The 22,292-nt window shown below is 46.9% G+C and overlaps 1 protein-coding gene across 1 annotated transcript in view; it reads left to right on the top strand.

Annotated features, from left to right (window-relative positions):
* The window catches only part of LOC306755950 (semaphorin-4B-like), a gene marked incomplete at its 3' end in the record, with an annotated part of 50,016 nt that extends 27,724 nt beyond the window's left edge, over window positions 1-22,292 (top strand). The window contains exons 9-14 of the mRNA XM_079240540.1: window positions 279-420; window positions 710-896; window positions 1,003-1,118; window positions 7,030-7,193; window positions 21,360-21,427; window positions 21,511-22,292. Coding sequence (XP_079096666.1) covers window positions 279-420; window positions 710-896; window positions 1,003-1,118; window positions 7,030-7,193; window positions 21,360-21,427; window positions 21,511-22,292 — 1,459 coding nt within the window. The remainder of the gene's footprint in view (window positions 1-278; window positions 421-709; window positions 897-1,002; window positions 1,119-7,029; window positions 7,194-21,359; window positions 21,428-21,510) is intronic.

Here is a 22,292-nt window from a genome sequence, read left to right as displayed (position 1 = left end):
TCGTCAGACATTTATTCTAAGTTTGAACATATGGAAATGTTTCTGATTTCATGAGAATTTTGGGGTAATTTTGTTGACTGTAGACTTTTAGTAGGCTGTAAAAGAGAATAGTTTGTAAATAATCTCATAAATCGCCATTAAAACATCAGTGTTGGACCAACCAAACAAACCATCCTTAGCTCTATTGCTAACAGGATTGTTTAACTCAGTCGGAAACAGCTGGGAAAAATATAAGAGTCTTACAACAATGTTAAATAAAAACAATGGATTTGTTTTAGGTCCAGGAGCCCAGAGTCTGCAGTCTGTGTGTTTAAGCTGAAGGACATCAGAGCTGTGTTCATGTCCACTTATATGACTTTGGATAAGACAAGCCTCCAGTGGAGTCCATTTCTCGGAAAACAGTCGCATCTACTCGGAAAGGTGAGGATGAATCCGGCTTTCCGAATTCACCATGAATTCCCCATGAAGATGCTTTTACTGCCGCACGTGATTGATCACTTCATTTTTCTTTAGCTGTAAATATGTTATTTCTGAGTTGATCAGAATAAATGGTGTATAAAATGAACTTTAAAAAAAAAAAAAAAAAAAAAAAAAAAAAAAAAGAGATAATGGTGTTCCTCAGGGTTCGTCTTTGGGCCCACCATATTTTTCTCATAATTTCCCATAGTGATCAGATGGAACGGTAAGGTTCTCTCTCCATGTTTTCCAGTGTGGACTCGCTGATTCTCCAGATTCTGACCTGATGATGGTGAAGAGGACTTTCCTGACCAGGAACGGCATGAAAACAGACAACGGACCGATTGTTGTCACGTCTGAGCAGCAGTACAGTCGCATCGCGGTGATGAGGACGCAGGCGGCCAACGGGAAACACTACACCATCCTGTTTCTGCTTACAGGTGGGATGCAGAACATGTTTTTCCTTCATTATTTCTGAAAAATTCTCTTTATGCTGAAAATACAAAGTTATATCTGTTTTGTATCTTGGTATCATCTCACTTCCAGAATCCGGCCTTCTCCACAAGGTGGCTTTGCTTGATCAAGGTCCCCGAGTCATTGAGGAGATTCAGGTCTTCACAAAACCTCAGCTTGTCAAAAACATCATATTTTCCTCCTCCAAGGTAAATCTGACACCTCTGATGGAAAGAATTATACATGAAGAGGTATAAATGAATCTAATATGTGTTTGATGAAGTCACTTCTTCCTGTTTCGTTTCTAAATTAAATATTTCACTGAGAAATCTGGACCTCATGGTTGCTTTGGTGATTCCTGGCAGTTTTGGCATGAAGGGGAGAAGGAAGCACAAAACACTCAGAGAAGGGACAGGACAAAGACGATGCCAGACTAGACGTCGTTAGGGGACGTCTAAGAGGAGAGACAGGACGAAGACGATGCCAGACTAGACGTCGTTAGGGGACGTCTCAGAGGAGAGACAGGACAAAGACGATGCCAGACTAGATGTCGTTAGGGGACGTCTAAGAGGAGAGACAGGATGAAGACGATGCCGGACTAGACGTCGTTAGGGGACGTCTCAGAGGAGAGACAGGACAAAGACGATGCCAGACTAGATGTCGTTAGGGGACGTCTCAGAGGAGAGACAGGACGAAGACGATGCTTGACTAGATGTCGTTAGGGGACGTCTCAGAGGAGAGACAGGACAAAGACGATGCCAGACTAGACGTCGTTAGGGGACGTCTCAGAGGAGAGACAGGACAAAGACGATGCCAGACTAGATGTCGTTAGGGGACGTCTCAGAGGAGAGACAGGACGAAGACGATGCTTGACTAGACGTCGTTAGGGGACGTTTCAGAAGAGAGACAGGACGAAGACGATGCTTGACTAGACGTCGTTAGGGGATGTTTCAGAGGAGAGACAGGACGAAGACGATGCTTGACTAGACGTTGTTAGGGGACGTATCAGAGGAGAGACAGGACGAAGACGATGCTTGACTAGACGTTGTTAGGGGACGTATCAGAGGAGAGACAGGACGAAGACGATGCTTGACGAGACGTTGTTAGGGGACGTATCAGAGGAGAGACAGGACGAAGACGATGCTTGACTAGACGTCGTTAGGGGACGTCTCAGAGGAGAGACAGGACAAAGACGATGCCAGACTAGATGTCGTTAGGGGACGTCTCAGAGGAGAGACAGGACGAAGACGATGCTTGACTAGACGTCGTTAGGGGACGTTTCAGAGGATAAACAGGACGAAGACGATCCTTGACTAGACGTCGTTAGGGGACGTCTCAGAGGAGAGACAAGACAAAGATGATGCCAGACTTGACGTCGTTAGGGGACGTTTCAGAGGAGAGACAGGACGAAGACGATGCTTGACTAGACGTTGTTAGGGGACGTATCAGAGGAGAGACAGGACGAAGACGATGCCGGACTAGACGTTGTTAGGGGACGTATCAGAGGAGAGACAGGACGAAGACGATGCTTGACTAGACGTCGTTAGGGGACGTCTCAGAGGAGAGACAGGACGAAGACGATGCCGGACTAGACGTCGTTAGGGGACGTATCAGAGGAGAGACAGGACGAAGACGATGCCGGACTAGACGTCGTTAGGGGACGTATCAGAGGAGAGACAGGACGAAGACGATGCCGGACTAGACGTCGTTAGGGGACGTCTCAGAGGAGAGACAGGACGAAGACGATGCCGGACTAGACGTCGTTAGGGGACGTATCAGAGGAGAGACAGGACGAAGACGATGCCGGACTAGACGTCGTTAGGGGACGTCTCAGAGGAGAGACAGGACGAAGACGATGCCGGACTAGACGTCGTTAGGGGACGTATCAGAGGAGAGACAGGACGAAGACGATGCCGGACTAGACGTCGTTAGGGGACGTATCAGAGGAGAGACAGGACGAAGACGATGCCGGACTAGACGTCGTTAGGGGACGTATCAGAGGAGAGACAGGACGAAGACGATGCCGGACTAGACGTCGTTAGGGGACGTATCAGAGGAGAGACAGGACGAAGACGATGCCGGACTAGACGTCGTTAGGGGACGTCTCAGAGGAGAGACAGGACGAAGACGATGCCGGACTAGACGTCGTTAGGGGACGTATCAGAGGAGAGACAGGACGAAGACGATGCCGGACTAGACGTCGTTAGGGGACGTCTCAGAGGAGAGACAGGACGAAGACGATGCCGGACTAGACGTCGTTAGGGGACGTATCAGAGGAGAGACAGGACGAAGACGATGCCGGACTAGACGTCGTTAGGGGACGTATCAGAGGAGAGACAGGACGAAGACGATGCCGGACTAGACGTTGTTAGGGGACGTATCAGAGGAGAGACAGGACGAAGACGATGCCGGACTAGACGTTGTTAGGGGACGTATCAGAGGAGAGACAGGACGAAGACGATGCCGGACTAGACGTCGTTAGGGGACGTATCAGAGGAGAGACAGGACGAAGATGATGCTTGACTAGACGTCGTTAGGGGACGTCTCAGAGGAGAAACAGGACGAAGACGATGCCGGACTAGACGTCGTTAGGGGACGTCTAAGAGGAGAGACAGGACGAAGACGATGCTTGACTAGACGTCGTTAGGGGACGTCTCAGAGGAGAGACATGACGAAGACGATGCTTGACTAGACGTTGTTAGGGGACGTATCAGAGGAGAGACAGGACGAAGACGATGCTTGACTAGACGTCGTTAGGGGACGTCTCAGAGGAGAAACAGGACGAAGACGATGCCGGACTAGACGTCGTTAGGGGACGTATCAGAGGAGAGACAGGACGAAGACGATGCTTGACTAGACGTCGTTAGGGGACGTCTCAGAGGAGAAACAGGACGAAGACGATGCCGGACTAGACGTTGTTAGGGGACGTCTCAGAGGAGAAACAGGACGAAGACGATGCCGGACTAGACGTCGTTAGGGGACGTCTAAGAGGAGAGACAGGACGAAGACGATGCTTGACTAGACGTCGTTAGGGAACGTCTCAGAGGAGAGACATGACGAAGACGATGCCGGACTAGACGTCGTTAGGGGACGTCTCAGAGGAGAGACAGGACGAAGACGATGCCGGACTAGACGTCGTTAGGGGACGTCTAAGAGGAGAGACAGGACGAAGACGATGCCCGACTTGACGTCGTTAGGGGACGTCTAAGAGGAGAGACAGGACGAAGAAGATGCCCGACTTGACATCGTTAGGGGACGTCTAAGAGGAGAGACAGGACGAAGACGATGCTTGACTAGACGTCGTTAGGGGACGTCTAAGAGGAGAGATAGGACGAAGACGATGCTTGACTAGACGTCGTTAGGGGACGTCTAAGAGGAGAGACAGGACGAAGACGATGCTTGACTAGACGTCGTTAGGGGACGTCTCAGAGGAGAAACAGGACGAAGACGATGCCGGACTAGACGTCGTTAGGGGACGTCTAAGAGGAGAGACAGGACGAAGACGATGCTTGACTAGACGTCGTTAGGGGACGTCTCAGAGGAGAGACATGACGAAGACGATGCTTGACTAGACGTTGTTAGGGGACGTATCAGAGGAGAGACAGGACGAAGACGATGCTTGACTAGACGTCGTTAGGGGACGTCTCAGAGGAGAAACAGGACGAAGACGATGCCGGACTAGACGTCGTTAGGGGACGTATCAGAGGAGAGACAGGACGAAGACGATGCTTGACTAGACGTCGTTAGGGGACGTCTCAGAGGAGAAACAGGACGAAGACGATGCCGGACTAGACGTTGTTAGGGGACGTCTCAGAGGAGAAACAGGACGAAGACGATGCCGGACTAGACGTCGTTAGGGGACGTCTAAGAGGAGAGACAGGACGAAGACGATGCTTGACTAGACGTCGTTAGGGAACGTCTCAGAGGAGAGACATGACGAAGACGATGCCGGACTAGACGTCGTTAGGGGACGTCTCAGAGGAGAGACAGGACGAAGACGATGCCGGACTAGACGTCGTTAGGGGACGTCTAAGAGGAGAGACAGGACGAAGACGATGCCCGACTTGACGTCGTTAGGGGACGTCTAAGAGGAGAGACAGGACGAAGAAGATGCCCGACTTGACATCGTTAGGGGACGTCTAAGAGGAGAGACAGGACGAAGACGATGCTTGACTAGACGTCGTTAGGGGACGTCTAAGAGGAGAGATAGGACGAAGACGATGCTTGACTAGACGTCGTTAGGGGACGTCTAAGAGGAGAGACAGGACGAAGACGATGCTTGACTAGACGTCGTTAGGGGACGTCTAAGAAGAGAGACAGGACGAAGACGATGCCCGACTTGACGTCGTTAGGGGACGTCTAAGAAGAGAGACAGGACGAAGACGATGCCCGACTTGACGTCGTTAGGGGACGTCTAAGAAGAGAGACAGGACGAAGACGATGCCCGACTTGACATCGTTAGGGGACGTCTAAGAGGAGAGACAGGACGAAGACGATGCCCGACTTGACGTCGTTAGGGGACGTCTAAGAGGAGAGACAGGACGAAGACGATGCTTGACTAGACGTCGTTAGGGGACGTCTAAGAGGAGAGACAGGACGAAGACGATGCTTGACTAGACGTCGTTAGGGGACGTCTAAGAAGAGAGACAGGACGAAGACGATGCCCGACTTGACGTCGTTAGGGGACGTCTAAGAGGAGAGACAGGACGAAGACGATGCTTGAGTTGACGTCGTTAGGGGACGTCTAAGAGGAGAGACAGGACGAAGACGATGCCCGACTTGATATCGTTAGGGGACGTCTAAGAGGAGAGACAGGACGAAGACGATGCTTGACTAGACGTCGTTAGGGGACGTCTAAGAGGAGAGACAGGACGAAGACGATGCTTGACTAGACGTCGTTAGGGGACGTCTAAGAGGAGAGACAGGACGAAGACGATGCCCGACTTGACGTCGTTAGGGGACGTCTAAGAGGAGAGACAGGACGAAGACGATGCTTGACTAGACGTCGTTAGGGGACGTCTAAGAGGAGAGACAGGACGAAGACGATGCCCGACTTGACATCGTTAGGGGACGTCTAAGAGGAGAGACAGGACGAAGACGATGCTTGACTAGACGTCGTTAGGGGACATCTAAGAGGAGAGACAGGACGAAGACGATGCTTGACTAGACGTCGTTAGGGGACGTCTAAGAGGAGAGACAGGACGAAGACGATGCTTGACTAGACGTCGTTAGGGGACGTCTAAGAGGAGAGACAGGACGAAGAAGATGCCCGACTTGACATCGTTAGGGGACGTCTAAGAGGAGAGACAGGACGAAGACGATGCTTGACTAGACGTCGTTAGGGGACATCTAAGAGGAGAGACAGGACGAAGACGATGCTTGACTAGACGTCGTTAGGGGACGTCTAAGAGGAGAGACAGGACGAAGACGATGCTTGACTAGACATCGTTAGGGGACGTCTAAGAGGAGAGACAGGACGAAGAAGATGCCCGACTTGACATCGTTAGGGGACGTCTAAGAGGAGAGACAGGACGAAGACGATGCCCGACTTAACGTCGTTAGGGGACGTCTTTGAGGAGAGACAGGACGAAGACGATGCCAGACTAGACGTCGTTAGGGGACGTCTAAGAGGAGAGACAGGACGAAGACGATGCTTGACTAGACGTCGTTAGGGGACGTCTAAGAGGAGAGACAGGACGAAGACGATGCTTGACTAGACGTCGTTAGGGGACGTCTAAGAGGAGAGACAGGACGAAGACGATGCCCGACTTGACGTCGTTAGGGGACGTCTAAGAGGAGAGACAGGACGAAGACGATGCCCGACTTGACGTCGTTAGGGGACGTCTTTGAGGAGAGACAGGACGAAGACGATGCCAGACTAGATGTCGTTAGGGGACGTCTCAGAGGAGAGACAGGACGAAGACGACGCTTGACTAGACGTCGTTAGGGGACGTCTTTGAGGAGAGACAGGACGAAGACGATGCTTGACTAGACGTCGTTAGGGGACGTCTAAGAGGAGAGACAGGACGAAGACGATGTTGGACTACATGTTGTTAGGGGACGTCAGAAATTTGTCATTCCAGTCAGAGTCCAGCTAACGGTGCTGATCTGGTTCTGTAGGGGGTTGTCTACGTAGGAACATCTGAGGGCGTGACGGCCGTACCTGTGGCCAGGTGTTCGATCTACAGGAGCTGCAGTCAGTGTGTTCTGGCCAGAGACCCTCTGTGTGGATGGAGCCGGACAAGAAAGATCTGCTCTGGTCTGGACAGCGGCCATGACGACATGTGAGTGAAGGTTATGACACACAAACATGATAATCCACAGATCAAAGAATCCAGGCACTGTACAGGTAATCCGGAAGACCAGGATCCAGTCTCATGGCAGGAAACCTCGGTGCTGAAAATGTGCAGCTGGATTTCAGTCACAATGTGGACGTCAAACAAACCAAAATAACGAGGCTGGAAACTGTGAAAAAAGACACGTATCCCAGATAGCAGACATGTTTGGGCCGAATCCGGGCCACTTCCGGTTTAGTTACGGCACTGGCGAGTTCTGTGTCCATTGTTACATAAAAAGTTCCTGATGTGACCATGATCAGCCAAAGGTCAAAGCAAACAGACGTGTTTTCTGCCGAGATTTAAACTGAACAGGCTGAGCAGACTGCAGTTAGAGGCAGCGCGTTCCACAGTTTCAGAGCAAAGGCTCTGTCTCCTCTTGTTCTCTAATTTGAGCGTGGAACCTTTAAGACCATCCGACTGGCTGACCGGAGGGCTCCAGAGGGCCGATGCTTTTCAATAAGCACAGACAGAAACTCTGAAACATTCAGACACTTAAAAACAAATAAAAGAATCTTTAAATCAATCCGGAACTTGACTGGAAGCCCGTGGAGTGAAGAGAGCACCGGAGTTATGGGCTCATGTTTCTTTGTACCAGAGAGAAGCTGGCCGGTGCATTCTGATCAAGCTGCAGGCGCTGAAGTCCTGATTGTTCCATTCCTACATATGGGGAGTTGCAGTAGTCTAAGCGAGAGGAGATGCATGAATGACTCTTTTGAGGTCTCTTTTGCTTAGATCGGGTTTGACCTTACTGATGAGTCTGAGCTGGAAAAAGCTAAACTTGACCACCATGCTGGCCTGCTTGTCCATCACCATCTATAATCACAGCAAGATTCCTGGCATGGGATCTGTTGGAAGGTGCAAGTGGCCCGAGGTTATGTGCAGGCCAAATTTGGCCCAGAGTTTCGTCGGATGGGCTGGAAATGCTCCTCATACAGGAAGGGCTCCTAATGGCAGTATCCTGAGGGCCACGTGGTGATCATGTGACTGGGTTTAGGCTTCTACAGTCTTATTTAACCAACCCTGAGAGTGCAGGACACATTTGGGCAAAACTTCTTGTGCTGTCTGGGATGCGATCCAAGAGTTCCAGTGATTTACAAACTCGTCCACAACCTCAAAGTGAAAGGCAACTTTTCTGTCATATAAATATTTGACATATTAATGATGTTTGTGTGGGAAATTCCACTGACTTCCATTTCCTCACAAGCACTTCTAACCAGTATGACATACTACTGATCGCTACCGATCTGTTCCCAGTTAAACTGGTCAGGTTACAAATCTGTTCCCAGTTAAACCAGTCAGGTTACCTATCTGTTCCCAGTTAAACTGGTCAGGTTACAAATCTGTTCCCAGTTAAACCAGTCAGGTTACCTATCTGTTCCCAGTTAAACCAGTCAGGTTACCTATCTGTTCCCAGTTGAACCGGTCAGGTTACCTATCTGTTCCAAGTTAAACCGGTCAGGTTACCTATCTGTTCCCAGTTAAACTGGTCAGGTTACAAATCTGTTCCCAGTTAAACCAGTCAGGTTACCTATCTGTTCCCAGTTAAACCAGTCAGGTTACCTATCTGTTCCCAGTTAAACCGGTCAGGTTACCTATCTGTTCCCAGTTAAACTGGTCAGGTTACAAATCTGTTCCCAGTTAAACCAGTCAGGTTACCTATCTGTTCCCAGTTAAACCGGTCAGGTTACAAATCTGTTCCCAGTTAAACCAGTCAGGTTACCTATCTGTTCCCAGTTAAACCAGTCAGGTTACCTATCTGTTCCCAGTTAAACCAGTCAGGTTACCTATCTGTTCCCAGTTAAACCGGTCAGGTTACAGATCTGTTCCCAGTTAAACCGGTCAGGTTACAGATCTGTTCCCAGTTAAACTGGTCAGGTTACAAATCTGTTCCCAGTTAAACCAGTCAGGTTACCTATCTGTTCCCAGTTAAACCGGTCAGGTTACCTATCTGTTCCAAGTTAAACCGGTCAGGTTACCTATCTGTTCCCAGTTAAACTGGTCAGGTTACAGATCTGTTCCCAGTTAAACCAGTCAGGTTACCTATCTGTTCCCAGTTAAACCAGTCAGGTTACCTATCTGTTCCCAGTTAAACCGGTCAGGTTACCTATCTGTTCCAAGTTAAACCGGTCAGGTTACCTATCTGTTCCCACTTAAACTGGTCAGGTTACAGATCTGTTCCCAGTTAAACCAGTCAGGTTACAGATCTGTTCCCAGTTAAACCGGTCAGGTTACCTATCTGTTCCCAGTTAAACCGGTCAGGTTACAGATCTGATCCCAGTTAAACCAGTCAGGTTACCTATCTGTTCCCAGTTAAACCGGTCAGGTTACAGATCTGTTCCCAGTTAAACCGGTCAGGTTACCTATCTGTTCCCAGTTAAACCAGTCAGGTTACCTATCTGTTCCCAGTTAAACCGGTCAGGTTACAGATCTGTTCCCAGTTAAACCGGTCAGGTTACAGATCTGTTCCCAGTTAAACCGGTCAGGTTACAGATCTGATCCCAGTTAAACCGGTCAGGTTACAGATCTGTTCCCAGTTAAACCGGTCAGGTTACCTATCTGTTCCCAGTTAAACCGGTCAGGTTACAAATCTGTTCCCAGTTAAACCGGTCAGGTTACAGATCTGTTCCCAGTTAAACCGGTCAGGTTACCTATCTGTTCCCAGTTAAATCAGTCAGGTTACCTATCTGTTCCCAGTTAAACCGGTCAGGTTACAGATCTGTTCCCAGTTAAACCGGTCAGGTTACAGATCTGTTCCCAGTTAAACCGGTCAGGTTACAGATCTGATCCCAGTTAAACCGGTCAGGTTACAGATCTGTTCCCAGTTAAACCGGTCAGGTTACCTATCTGTTCCCAGTTAAACCGGTCAGGTTACAGATCTGTTCCCAGTTAAACCGGTCAGGTTACCTATCTGTTCCCAGTTAAACCGGTCAGGTTACCTATCTGTTCCCAGTTAAACCGGTCAGGTTACAGATCTGTTCCCAGTTAAACCGGTCAGGTTACAGATCTGTTCCCAGTTAAACCAGTCAGGTTACCTATCTGTTCCCAGTTAAACCGGTCAGGTTACAGATCTGTTCCCAGTTAAACCGGTCAGGTTACCTATCTGTTCCCAGTTAAACCGGTCAGGTTACAGATCTGTTCCCAGTTAAACCGGTCAGGTTACAGATCTGATCCCAGTTAAACCAGTCAGGTTACAGATCTGTTCCCAGTTAAACCGGTCAGGTTACAGATCTGTTCCCAGTTAAACCGGTCAGGTTACCTATCTGTTCCCAGTTAAACCAGTCAGGTTACCTATCTGTTCCCAGTTAAACCGGTCAGGTTACAGATCTGTTCCCAGTTAAACCAGTCAGGTTACAGATCTGTTTCCAGTTAAACCGGTCAGGTTACAGATCTGTTCCCAGTTAAACCAGTCAGGTTTACAGATCTGTTCCCAGTTAAACCGGTCAGGTTACAGATCTGTTCCCAGTTAAACCAGTCATGTTACCTATCTGTTCCCAGTTAAACCGGTCAGGTTACAGATCTGTTCCCAGTTAAACCAGTCAGGTTACCTATCTGTTTCCAGTTAAACCGGTCAGGTTACAGATCTGTTCCCAGTTAAACCGGTCAGGTTACAGATCTGTTCCCAGTTAAACCGGTCAGGTTACAGATCTGTTCCCAGTTAAACCGGTCAGGTTACCTATCTGTTCCCAGTTAAACCAGTCAGGTTACAGATCTGATCCCAGTTAAACCAGTCAGGTTACAGATCTGTTCCCAGTTAAACCAGTCAGGTTACCTAACTGTTCCCAGTTAAACCGGTCAGGTTACAGATCTGATCCCAGTTAAACCGGTCAGGTTACAGATCTGATCCCAGTTAAACCGGCCAGGTTACCTATCTGTTTCCAGTTAAACCAGTCAGGTTACAGATCTGTTCCCAGTTAAACCGGTCAGGTTACCTATCTGTTCCCAGTTAAACCGGTCAGGTTACAGATCTGTTCCCAGTTAAACCGGTCAGGTTACCTATCTGTTCCCAGTTAAACCAGTCAGGTTACAGATCTGTTCCCAGTTAAACCGGTCAGGTTACCTATCTGTTCCCAGTTAAACCGGTCAGGTTACCTATCTGTTCCCAGTTAAACCGGTCAGGTTACAGATCTGTTCCCAGTTAAACCAGTCAGGTTACAGATCTGTTCCCAGTTAAACCGGTCAGGTTACAGATCTGTTCCCAGTTAAACCAGTCAGGTTACAGATCTGTTCCCAGTTAAACCGGTCAGGTTACAGATCTGTTCCCAGTTAAACTAGTCATGTTACCTATCTGTTCCCAGTTAAACCGGTCAGGTTACAGATCTGTTCCCAGTTAAACCAGTCAGGTTACCTAACTGTTCCCAATTAAACCGGTCAGGTTACAGATCTGTTCCCAGTTAAACCAGTCAGGTTACAGATTTGTTCCCAGTTAAACCGGCCAGGTTACCTATCTGTTTCCAGTTAAACCAGTCAGGTTACAGATCTGTTCCCAGTTAAACCGGTCAGGTTACCTATCTGTTCCCTGTTAAACCAGTCAGGTTACCTATCTGTTCCCAGTTAAACCGGTCAGGTTACAGATCTGTTCCCAGTTAAACCAGTCAGGTTACAGATCTGTTTCCAGTTAAACCGGTCAGGTTACAGATCTGTTCCCAGTTAAACCAGTCAGGTTACAGATCTGTTCCCAGTTAAACCGGTCAGGTTACAGATCTGTTCCCAGTTAAACCAGTCATGTTACCTATCTGTTCCCAGTTAAACCGGTCAGGTTACAGATCTGTTCCCAGTTAAACCAGTCAGGTTACCTATCTGTTTCCAGTTAAACCGGTCAGGTTACAGATCTGTTCCCAGTTAAACCGGTCAGGTTACAGATCTGTTCCCAGTTAAACCGGTCAGGTTACAGATCTGTTCCCAGTTAAACCGGTCAGGTTACCTATCTGTTCCCAGTTAAACCAGTCAAGTTACAGATCTGATCCCAGTTAAACCAGTCAGGTTACAGATCTGTTCCCAGTTAAACCAGTCAGGTTACCTAACTGTTCCCAGTTAAACCAGTCAGGTTACCTATCTGTTCCCAGTTAAACCGGTCAGGTTACCTATCATTTCCCAGTTAAACTGGTCAGGTTACAAATCTGTTCCCAGTTAAACCAGTCAGGTTACCTATCTGTTCCCAGTTAAACCGGTCAGGTTACAAATCTGTTCCCAGTTAAACCAGTCAGGTTACCTATCTGTTCCCAGTTAAACCAGTCAGGTTACCTATCTGTTCCCAGTTAAACCAGTCAGGTTACCTATCTGTTCCCAGTTAAACCGGTCAGGTTACAGATCTGTTCCCAGTTAAACCGGTCAGGTTACAGATCTGTTCACAGTTAAACCGGTCAGGTTACAAATCTGTTCCCAGTTAAACCGGTCAGGTTACCTATCTGTTCCCAGTTAAACCAGTCAGGTTACCTATCTGTTCCCAGTTAAACCGGTCAGGTTACCTATCTGTTCCCAGTTAAACCGGTCAGGTTACCTATCTGTTCCCAGTTAAACCAGTCAGGTTACAGATCTGATCCCAGTTAAACCAGTCAGGTTACAGATCTGTTCCCAGTTAAACCAGTCAGGTTACCTAACTGTTCCCAGTTAAACCAGTCAGGTTACCTATCTGTTCCCAGTTAAACCAGTCAGGTTACCTATCTGTTCCCAGTTAAACCGGTCAGGTTACCTATCTGTTCCCAGTTAAACCGGTCAGGTTAAAAATCTGTTCCCAGTTAAACCGGTCAGGTTACAAATCTGTTCCCAGTTAAACCAGTCAGGTTACCTATCTGTTCCCAGTTAAACCAGTCAGGTTACCTATCTGTTCCCAGTTAAACCAGTCAGGTTACCTATCTGTTCCCAGTTAAACCGGTCAGGTTACCTATCTGTTCCCAGTTAAACTGGTCAGGTTACAAATCTGTTCCCAGTTAAACCAGTCAGGTTACCTATCTGTTCCCAGTTAAACCGGTCAGGTTACAAATCTGTTCCCAGTTAAACCAGTCAGGTTACCTATCTGTTCCCAATTAAACCGGTCAGGTTACCTATCTGTTCCAAGTTAAACCGGTCAGGTTACAGATCTGTTCCCAGTTAAACCGGTCAGGTTACAGATCTGATCCCAGTTAAACCAGTCAGGTTACAGATCTGTTCCCAGTTAAACCGGTCAGGTTACAGATCTGTTCCCAGTTAAACCGGTCAGGTTACAGATCTGTTCCCAGTTAAACCGGTCAGGTTACAGATCTGTTCCCAGTTAAACCGGTCAGGTTACCTATCTGTTCCCAGTTAAACCAGTCAGGTTACCTATCTGTTCCCAGTTAAACCGGTCAGGTTACAGATCTGTTCCCAGTTAAACCGGTCAGGTTACAGATCTGTTCCCAGTTAAACCGGTCAGGTTACAGATCTGTTCCCAGTTAAACCGGTCAGGTTACCTATCTGTTCCCAGTTAAACCGGTCAGGTTACAGATCTGTTCCCAGTTAAACCGGTCAGGTTACCTATCTGTTCCCAGTTAAACCGGTCAGGTTACCTATCTGTTCCCAGTTAAACCGGTCAGGTTACAGATCTGTTCCCAGTTAAACCGGTCAGGTTACCTATCTGTTCCCAGTTAAACCAGTCAGGTTACAGATCTGATCCCAGTTAAACCAGTCAGGTTACAGATCTGTTCCCAGTTAAACCAGTCAGGTTACCTAACTGTTCCCAGTTAAACCGGTCAGGTTACAGATCTGATCCCAGTTAAACCGGTCAGGTTACAGATCTGATCCCAGTTAAACCGGCCAGGTTACCTATCTGTTTCCAGTTAAACCAGTCAGGTTACAGATCTGTTCCCAGTTAAACCGGTCAGGTTACCTATCTGTTCCCAGTTAAACCGGTCAGGTTACAGATCTGTTCCCAGTTAAACCGGTCAGGTTACCTATCTGTTCCCAGTTAAACCAGTCAGGTTACAGATCTGTTCCCAGTTAAACCGGTCAGGTTACCTATCTGTTCCCAGTTAAACCGGTCAGGTTACCTATCTGTTCCCAGTTAAACCGGTCAGGTTACAGATCTGTTCCCAGTTAAACCAGTCAGGTTACAGATCTGTTCCCAGTTAAACCGGTCAGGTTACAGATCTGTTCCCAGTTAAACCAGTCAGGTTACAGATCTGTTCCCAGTTAAACCGGTCAGGTTACAGATCTGTTCCCAGTTAAACTAGTCATGTTACCGATCTGTTCCCAGTTAAACCGGTCAGGTTACAGATCTGTTCCCAGTTAAACCAGTCAGGTTACCTAACTGTTCCCAATTAAACCGGTCAGGTTACAGATCTGTTCCCAGTTAAACCAGTCAGGTTACAGATTTGTTCCCAGTTAAACCGGCCAGGTTACCTATCTGTTTCCAGTTAAACCAGTCAGGTTACAGATCTGTTCCCAGTTAAACCGGTCAGGTTACCTATCTGTTCCCTGTTAAACCAGTCAGGTTACCTATCTGTTCCCAGTTAAACCGGTCAGGTTACAGATCTGTTCCCAGTTAAACCAGTCAGGTTACAGATCTGTTTCCAGTTAAACCGGTCAGGTTACAGATCTGTTCCCAGTTAAACCAGTCAGGTTACAGATCTGTTCCCAGTTAAACCGGTCAGGTTACAGATCTGTTCCCAGTTAAACCAGTCATGTTACCTATCTGTTCCCAGTTAAACCGGTCAGGTTACAGATCTGTTCCCAGTTAAACCAGTCAGGTTACCTATCTGTTTCCAGTTAAACCGGTCAGGTTACAGATCTGTTCCCAGTTAAACCGGTCAGGTTACAGATCTGTTCCCAGTTAAACCGGTCAGGTTACAGATCTGTTCCCAGTTAAACCGGTCAGGTTACCTATCTGTTCCCAGTTAAACCAGTCAAGTTACAGATCTGATCCCAGTTAAACCAGTCAGGTTACAGATCTGTTCCCAGTTAAACCAGTCAGGTTACCTAACTGTTCCCAGTTAAACCAGTCAGGTTACCTATCTGTTCCCAGTTAAACCGGTCAGGTTACCTATCATTTCCCAGTTAAACTGGTCAGGTTACAAATCTGTTCCCAGTTAAACCAGTCAGGTTACCTATCTGTTCCCAGTTAAACCGGTCAGGTTACAAATCTGTTCCCAGTTAAACCAGTCAGGTTACCTATCTGTTCCCAGTTAAACCAGTCAGGTTACCTATCTGTTCCCAGTTAAACCAGTCAGGTTACCTATCTGTTCCCAGTTAAACCGGTCAGGTTACAGATCTGTTCCCAGTTAAACCGGTCAGGTTACAGATCTGTTCCCAGTTAAACTGGTCAGGTTACAAATCTGTTCCCAGTTAAACCGGTCAGGTTACCTATCTGTTCCCAGTTAAACCAGTCAGGTTACCTATCTGATCCCAGTTAAACCAGTCAGGTTACAGATCTGTTCCCAGTTAAACCAGTCAGGTTACCTAACTGTTCCCAGTTAAACCAGTCAGGTTACCTATCTGTTCCCAGTTAAACCAGTCAGGTTACCTATCTGTTCCCAGTTAAACCGGTCAGGTTACCTATCTGTTCCCAGTTAAACCGGTCAGGTTAAAAATCTGTTCCCAGTTAAACCGGTCAGGTTACAAATCTTTTCCCAGTTAAACCAGTCAGGTTACCTATCTGTTCCCAGTTAAACCAGTCAGGTTACCTATCTGTTCCCAGTTAAACCAGTCAGGTTACCTATCTGTTCCCAGTTAAACCGGTCAGGTTACCTATCTGTTCCCAGTTAAACTGGTCAGGTTACAAATCTGTTCCCAGTTAAACCAGTCAGGTTACCTACCTGTTCCCAGTTAAACCGGTCAGGTTACAAATCTGTTCCCAGTTAAACCAGTCAGGTTACCTATCTGTTCCCAATTAAACCGGTCAGGTTACCTATCTGTTCCAAGTTAAACCGGTCAGGTTACAGATCTGTTCCCAGTTAAACCGGTCAGGTTACAGATCTGATCCCAGTTAAACCAGTCAGGTTACAGATCTGTTCCCAGTTAAACCGGTCAGGTTACAGATCTGTTCCCAGTTAAACCGGTCAGGTTACCTATCTGTTCCCAGTTAAACCAGTCAGGTTACCTATCTGTTCCCAGTTAAACCGGTCAGGTTACAGATCTGTTCCCAGTTAAACCGGTCAGGTTACAGATCTGTTCCCAGTTAAACCGGTCAGGTTACAGATCTGTTCCCAGTTAAACCAGTCAGGTTACCTATCTGTTCCCAGTTAAACCGGTCAGGTTACCTATCTGTTCCCAGTTAAACCGGTCAGGTTACCTATCTGTTCCCAGTTAAACCAGTCAGGTTACAGATCTGATCCCAGTTAAACCAGTCAGGTTACAGATCTGTTCCCAGTTAAACCAGTCAGGTTACCTAACTGTTCCCAGTTAAACCAGTCAGGTTACCTATCTGTTCCCAGTTAAACCGGTCAGGTTACCTATCTGTTCCCAGTTAAACCGGTCAGGTTAAAAATCTGTTCCCAGTTAAACCGGTCAGGTTACAAATCTGTTCCCAGTTAAACCAGTCAGGTTACCTATCTGTTCCCAGTTAAACCAGTCAGGTTACCTATCTGTTCCCAGTTAAACCAGTCAGGTTACCTATCTGTTCCCAGTTAAACCGGTCAGGTTACCTATCTGTTCCCAGTTAAACTGGTCAGGTTACAAATCTGTTCCCAGTTAAACCGGTCAGGTTACAAATCTGTTCCCAGTTAAACCAGTCAGGTTACCTATCTGTTCCCAATTAAACCGGTCAGGTTACCTATCTGTTCCAAGTTAAACCGGTCAGGTTACAGATCTGTTCCCAGTTAAACCGGTCAGGTTACAGATCTGATCCCAGTTAAACCAGTCAGGTTACAGATCTGTTCCCAGTTAAACCGGTCAGGTTACAGATCTGTTCCCAGTTAAACCGGTCAGGTTACAGATCTGTTCCCAGTTAAACCGGTCAGGTTACAGATCTGTTCCCAGTTAAACCGGTCAGGTTACCTATCTGTTCCCAGTTAAACCAGTCAGGTTACCTATCTGTTCCCAGTTAAACCGGTCAGGTTACAGATCTGTTCCCAGTTAAACCGGTCAGGTTACAGATCTGTTCCCAGTTAAACCGGTCAGGTTACAGATCTGTTCCCAGTTAAACCGGTCAGGTTACCTATCTGTTCCCAGTTAAACCGGTCAGGTAACAGATCTGTTCCCAGTTAAACCGGTCAGGTTACCTATCTGTTCCCAGTTAAACCGGTCAGGTTACCTATCTGTTCCCAGTTAAACCGGTCAGGTTACAGATCTGTTCCCAGTTAAACCGGTCAGGTTACAGATCTGTTCCCAGTTAAACCAGTCAGGTTACCTATCTGTTCCCAGTTAAACCGGTCAGGTTACAGATCTGTTCCCAGTTAAACCGGTCAGGTTACCTATCTGTTCCCAGTTAAACCGGTCAGGTTACAGATCTGTTCCCAGTTAAACCGGTCAGGTTACAGATCTGATCCCAGTTAAACCAGTCAGGTTACAGATCTGTTCCCAGTTAAACCGGTCAGGTTACAGATCTGTTCCCAGTTAAACCGGTCAGGTTACCTATCTGTTCCCAGTTAAACCAGTCAGGTTACCTATCTGTTCCCAGTTAAACCAGTCAGGTTACAGATCTGTTCCCAGTTAAACCAGTCAGGTTACAGATCTGTTTCCAGTTAAACCGGTCAGGTTACAGATCTGTTCCCAGTTAAACCAGTCAGGTTTACAGATCTGTTCCCAGTTAAACCGGTCAGGTTACAGATCTGTTCCCAGTTAAACCAGTCATGTTACCTATCTGTTCCCAGTTAAACCGGTCAGGTTACAGATCTGTTCCCAGTTAAACCAGTCAGGTTACCTATCTGTTTCCAGTTAAACCGGTCAGGTTACAGATCTGTTCCCAGTTAAACCGGTCAGGTTACAGATCTGTTCCCAGTTAAACCGGTCAGGTTACCTATCTGTTTCCAGTTAAACCGGTCAGGTTACAGATCTGTTCCCAGTTAAACCGGTCAGGTTACAGATCTGTTCCCAGTTAAACCGGTCAGGTTACCTATCTGTTCCCAGTTAAACCAGTCAGGTTACAGATCTGATCCCAGTTAAACCAGTCAGGTTACAGATCTGTTCCCAGTTAAACCAGTCAGGTTACCTAACTGTTCCCAGTTAAACCGGTCAGGTTACAGATCTGATCCCAGTTAAACCAGTCCGGTTACAGATTTGTTCCCAGTTAAACCGGCCAGGTTACCTATCTGTTTCCAGTTAAACCAGTCAGGTTACAGATCTGTTCCCAGTTAAACCGGTCAGGTTACCTATCTGTTCCCAGTTAAACCGGTCAGGTTACAGATCTGTTCCCAGTTAAACCGGTCAGGTTACCTATCTGTTCCCAGTTAAACCAGTCAGGTTACAGATCTGTTCCCAGTTAAACCGGTCAGGTTACCTATCTGTTCCCAGTTAAACCAGTCAGGTTACCTATCTGTTCCCAGTTAAACCGGTCAGGTTACAGATCTGTTCCCAGTTAAACCAGTCAGGTTACAGATCTGTTCCCAGTTAAACCGGTCAGGTTACAGATCTGTTCCCAGTTAAACCAGTCAGGTTACAGATCTGTTCCCAGTTAAACCGGTCAGGTTACAGATCTGTTCCCAGTTAAACTAGTCATGTTACCTATCTGTTCCCAGTTAAACCGGTCAGGTTACAGATCTGTTCCCAGTTAAACCAGTCAGGTTACCTAACTGTTCCCAATTAAACCGGTCAGGTTACAGATCTGTTCCCAGTTAAACCAGTCAGGTTACAGATTTGTTCCCAGTTAAACCGGCCAGGTTACCTATCTGTTTCCAGTTAAACCAGTCAGGTTACAGATCTGTTCCCAGTTAAACCGGTCAGGTTACAGATCTGTTCCCAGTTAAACCGGTCAGGTTACCTATCTGTTCCCAGTTAAACCGGTCAGGTTACCTATCTGTTCCCAGTTAAACCAGTCAGGTTACAGATCTGTTCCCAGTTAAACCAGTCAGGTTACAGATCTGTTCCCAGTTAAACCAGTAAATGTTCATGTTTTTTATCCTGGGAATGAAATGTGACCTGATGAGACGTCATTCAGAAAAACGTTCCTCTCTGTCAGACTTCAGGTTTTACTGCCGAGTCGATGCTGAGAACATGTGAAGAACATGTTTAGAACATGTTTAGAACGTGTGAAGAACATGTTTAGAACGTGTGAAGAACATGTTTAGAACGTGTGAAGAATATGTTTAGAACGTGTGAAGAACATGTGAAGAACATGTTTAGAACGTGTGAAGAACATGTTTAGAACGTGTGAAGAACATGTTTAGAATGTGTGAAGAACATGTTTAGAACATGTGAAGAATATGTTTAGAACGTGTGAAGAACATGTGAAGAACATGTTTAGAACGTGTGAAGAACATGTTTAGAACATGTGAAGAACATGTTTAGAACGTGTGAAGAACATGTTTAGAATGTGTGAAGAACATGTTTAGAACGTGTGAAGAATATGTTTAGAACGTGTGAAGAACATGTTTAGAACGTGTGAAGAATATGTTTAGAACGTGTGAAGAACATGTTTAGAACGTGTGAAGAACATGTTTAGAACGTGTGAAGAACATGTGAAGAACATGTTTAGAACGTGTGAAGAACATGTTTAGAATGTGTGAAGAACATGTTTAGAACATGTGAAGAATATGTTTAGAACGTGTGAAGAACATGTGAAGAACATGTTTAGAACGTGTGAAGAACATGTTTAGAACATGTGAAGAACATGTTTAGAACGTGTGAAGAACATGTTTAGAATGTGTGAAGAATATGTTTAGAACGTGTGAAGAACATGTGAAGAACATGTTTAGAACGTGTGAAGAACATGTTTAGAACGTGTGAAGAACATGTGAAGAACATGTTTAGAACGTGTGAAGAACATGTTTAGAACGTGTGAAGAACATGTTTAGAATGTGTGAAGAACATGTTTAGAACGTGTGAAGAATATGTTTAGAACGTGTGAAGAACATGTGAAGAACATGTTTAGAACGTGTGAAGAACATGTGAAGAACATGTTTAGAACGTGTGAAGAACATGTTTAGAACGTGTGAAGAACATGTTTAGAACGTGTGAAGAACATGTTCAGAACGTGTGAAGAACATGTTTAGAACGTGTGAAGAACATGTTTAGAACGTGTGAAGAACATGTTTAGAACGTGTGAAGAATATGTTTAGAACGTGTGAAGAACATGTGAAGAACATGTTTAGAACGTGTGAAGAACATGTTTAGAACGTGTGAAGAACATGTTTAGAACATGTGAAGAACATGTTTAGAACGTGTGAAGAACATGTTTAGAACGTGTGAAGAACATGTTTAGAACGTGTGAAGAACATGTTCAGAACGTGTGAAGAACATGTTCAGAACGTGTGAAGAACATGTTCAGAACGTTTGAAGAACATGTTTAGAACATGTGAAGAACATGTTTAGAACGTGTGAAGAATATGTTTAGAACGTGTGAAGAACATGTGAAGAACATGTTTAGAACGTGTGAAGAACATGTTTAGAACGTGTGAAGAACATGTTTAGAACGTGTGAAGAACATGTTTAGAACATGTGAAGAACATGTTTAGAACGTGTGAAGAACATGTTTAGAACATGTGAAGAACATGTTTAAAACGTGTGAAGAACATGTTTAGAACGTGTGAAGAACATGTTTAGAACATGTGAAGAACATGTTTAGAACGCGTGAAGAACATGTTTAGAACATGTGAAGAACATGTTTAAAACATGTGAAGAACATGTTTAGAACGTGTGAAGAACATGTTTAGAACGTGTGAAGAACATGTTTAGAACATGTGAAGAACATGTTTAGAACGTGTGAAGAACATGTTTAGAACGTGTGAAGAACATGTTTAGAACATGTGAAGAACATGTTTAAAACGTGTGAAGAACATGTTTAGAACGTGTGAAGAACATGTTTAGAACGTGTGAAGAACATGTTTAGAACATGTGAAGAACATGTTTAAAACGTGTGAAGAACATGTTTAGAACGTGTGAAGAACATGTTTAGAACGTGTGAAGAACATGTTTAGAACATGTGAAGAAGGTTTTTCCAGAAAGGCCGTCTGCAGCTGGAGCCTCTGCCCTGAGCGCTGACTGACAGGTTGTCTGTTTACCTTCCAGGCTGCAGCTTCTGGAGACCAGCAGCATTCAGGACGAGTGTCGCGAGGAGAACATGGCTGAAGACCGAGGTGACGTCCTCCCCGCCTGAGATCCGCTGCAGTCATGAATCATGACATTAACCGTCTCTTTCTGCTCGTCTCTCCGCCTGCAGAAGTCCGAGTTTCTCTGAACGAAGTGGTGAAGCTTCGGTGTGTGAAACCATCCAACCTGGCTTCTCTCTCCTGGACCTCCTCGGGCTTCAGGACCCTGCCGGAGGAGCTCTTCCTCCACTCAGCTGACGGCAGCCTCAGCTTCCTCGCCTCCTCCAGCACGTTTGGGACCTACACCTGCCAGGCGGAGGAGGACGGATTCAGAGAAGTAGTCATCAGGTACAACGTGCACGGCGGCCAGGTGGCCTCTCCACGCGCCATGAAGCCCTCGACCACGCAGGCCGAAGACGACGTGTTTGAGGAGGTGGCGACGGAGGAGCCGCAGGCTGCCGGCTGGGAGGGAGAAGGTCCGGGAGAGGAGAGAAGATTCATCACTCCGAAGAAAGATCCTGGACTGGACCAGGACTTTACAGGAAGGTCAGAGGTCCACGTGACCAGATCCGGGGTTGGCAGCATCACAACGAGAACTAAACCAGATCCTGGAAACCTGGAGCAGGAGTCCACCTCCAGAAGGGAGAGCCATTCCTCGCCGGAGATTCAGAGAGAGAAGAGCTACCACAGCGAGCTGGTGGTGGTTTCCTTCCTGCTGGCCGCCTGCATCTTCGTGCTGCTGCTCGCCGCGCTCCACATCTGGAGGTCGAAGCCAAACCGGCTCAGACCGGACCGGCTGGGGGGTCCGGAGGCCGGCAGCAAGACCAACACGTCCATGGAGATGTGCTCTCTGAGCAGTCCGGAGGAGGCTGCTCCTTCAGCAACCTCCGAGCTGAAGAAGGTGCAGGAGTAG

The sequence above is a fragment of the Telmatherina bonti genome (assembly GCF_933228915.1).
Source record: "Telmatherina bonti genome assembly, chromosome: 5".
NCBI classification, from domain to species: Eukaryota; Metazoa; Chordata; class Actinopteri; order Atheriniformes; family Telmatherinidae; genus Telmatherina; species Telmatherina bonti.
Note: the sequence above shows the minus strand (reverse complement) of the source record. Positions and strands in the feature narration are given on the sequence as shown.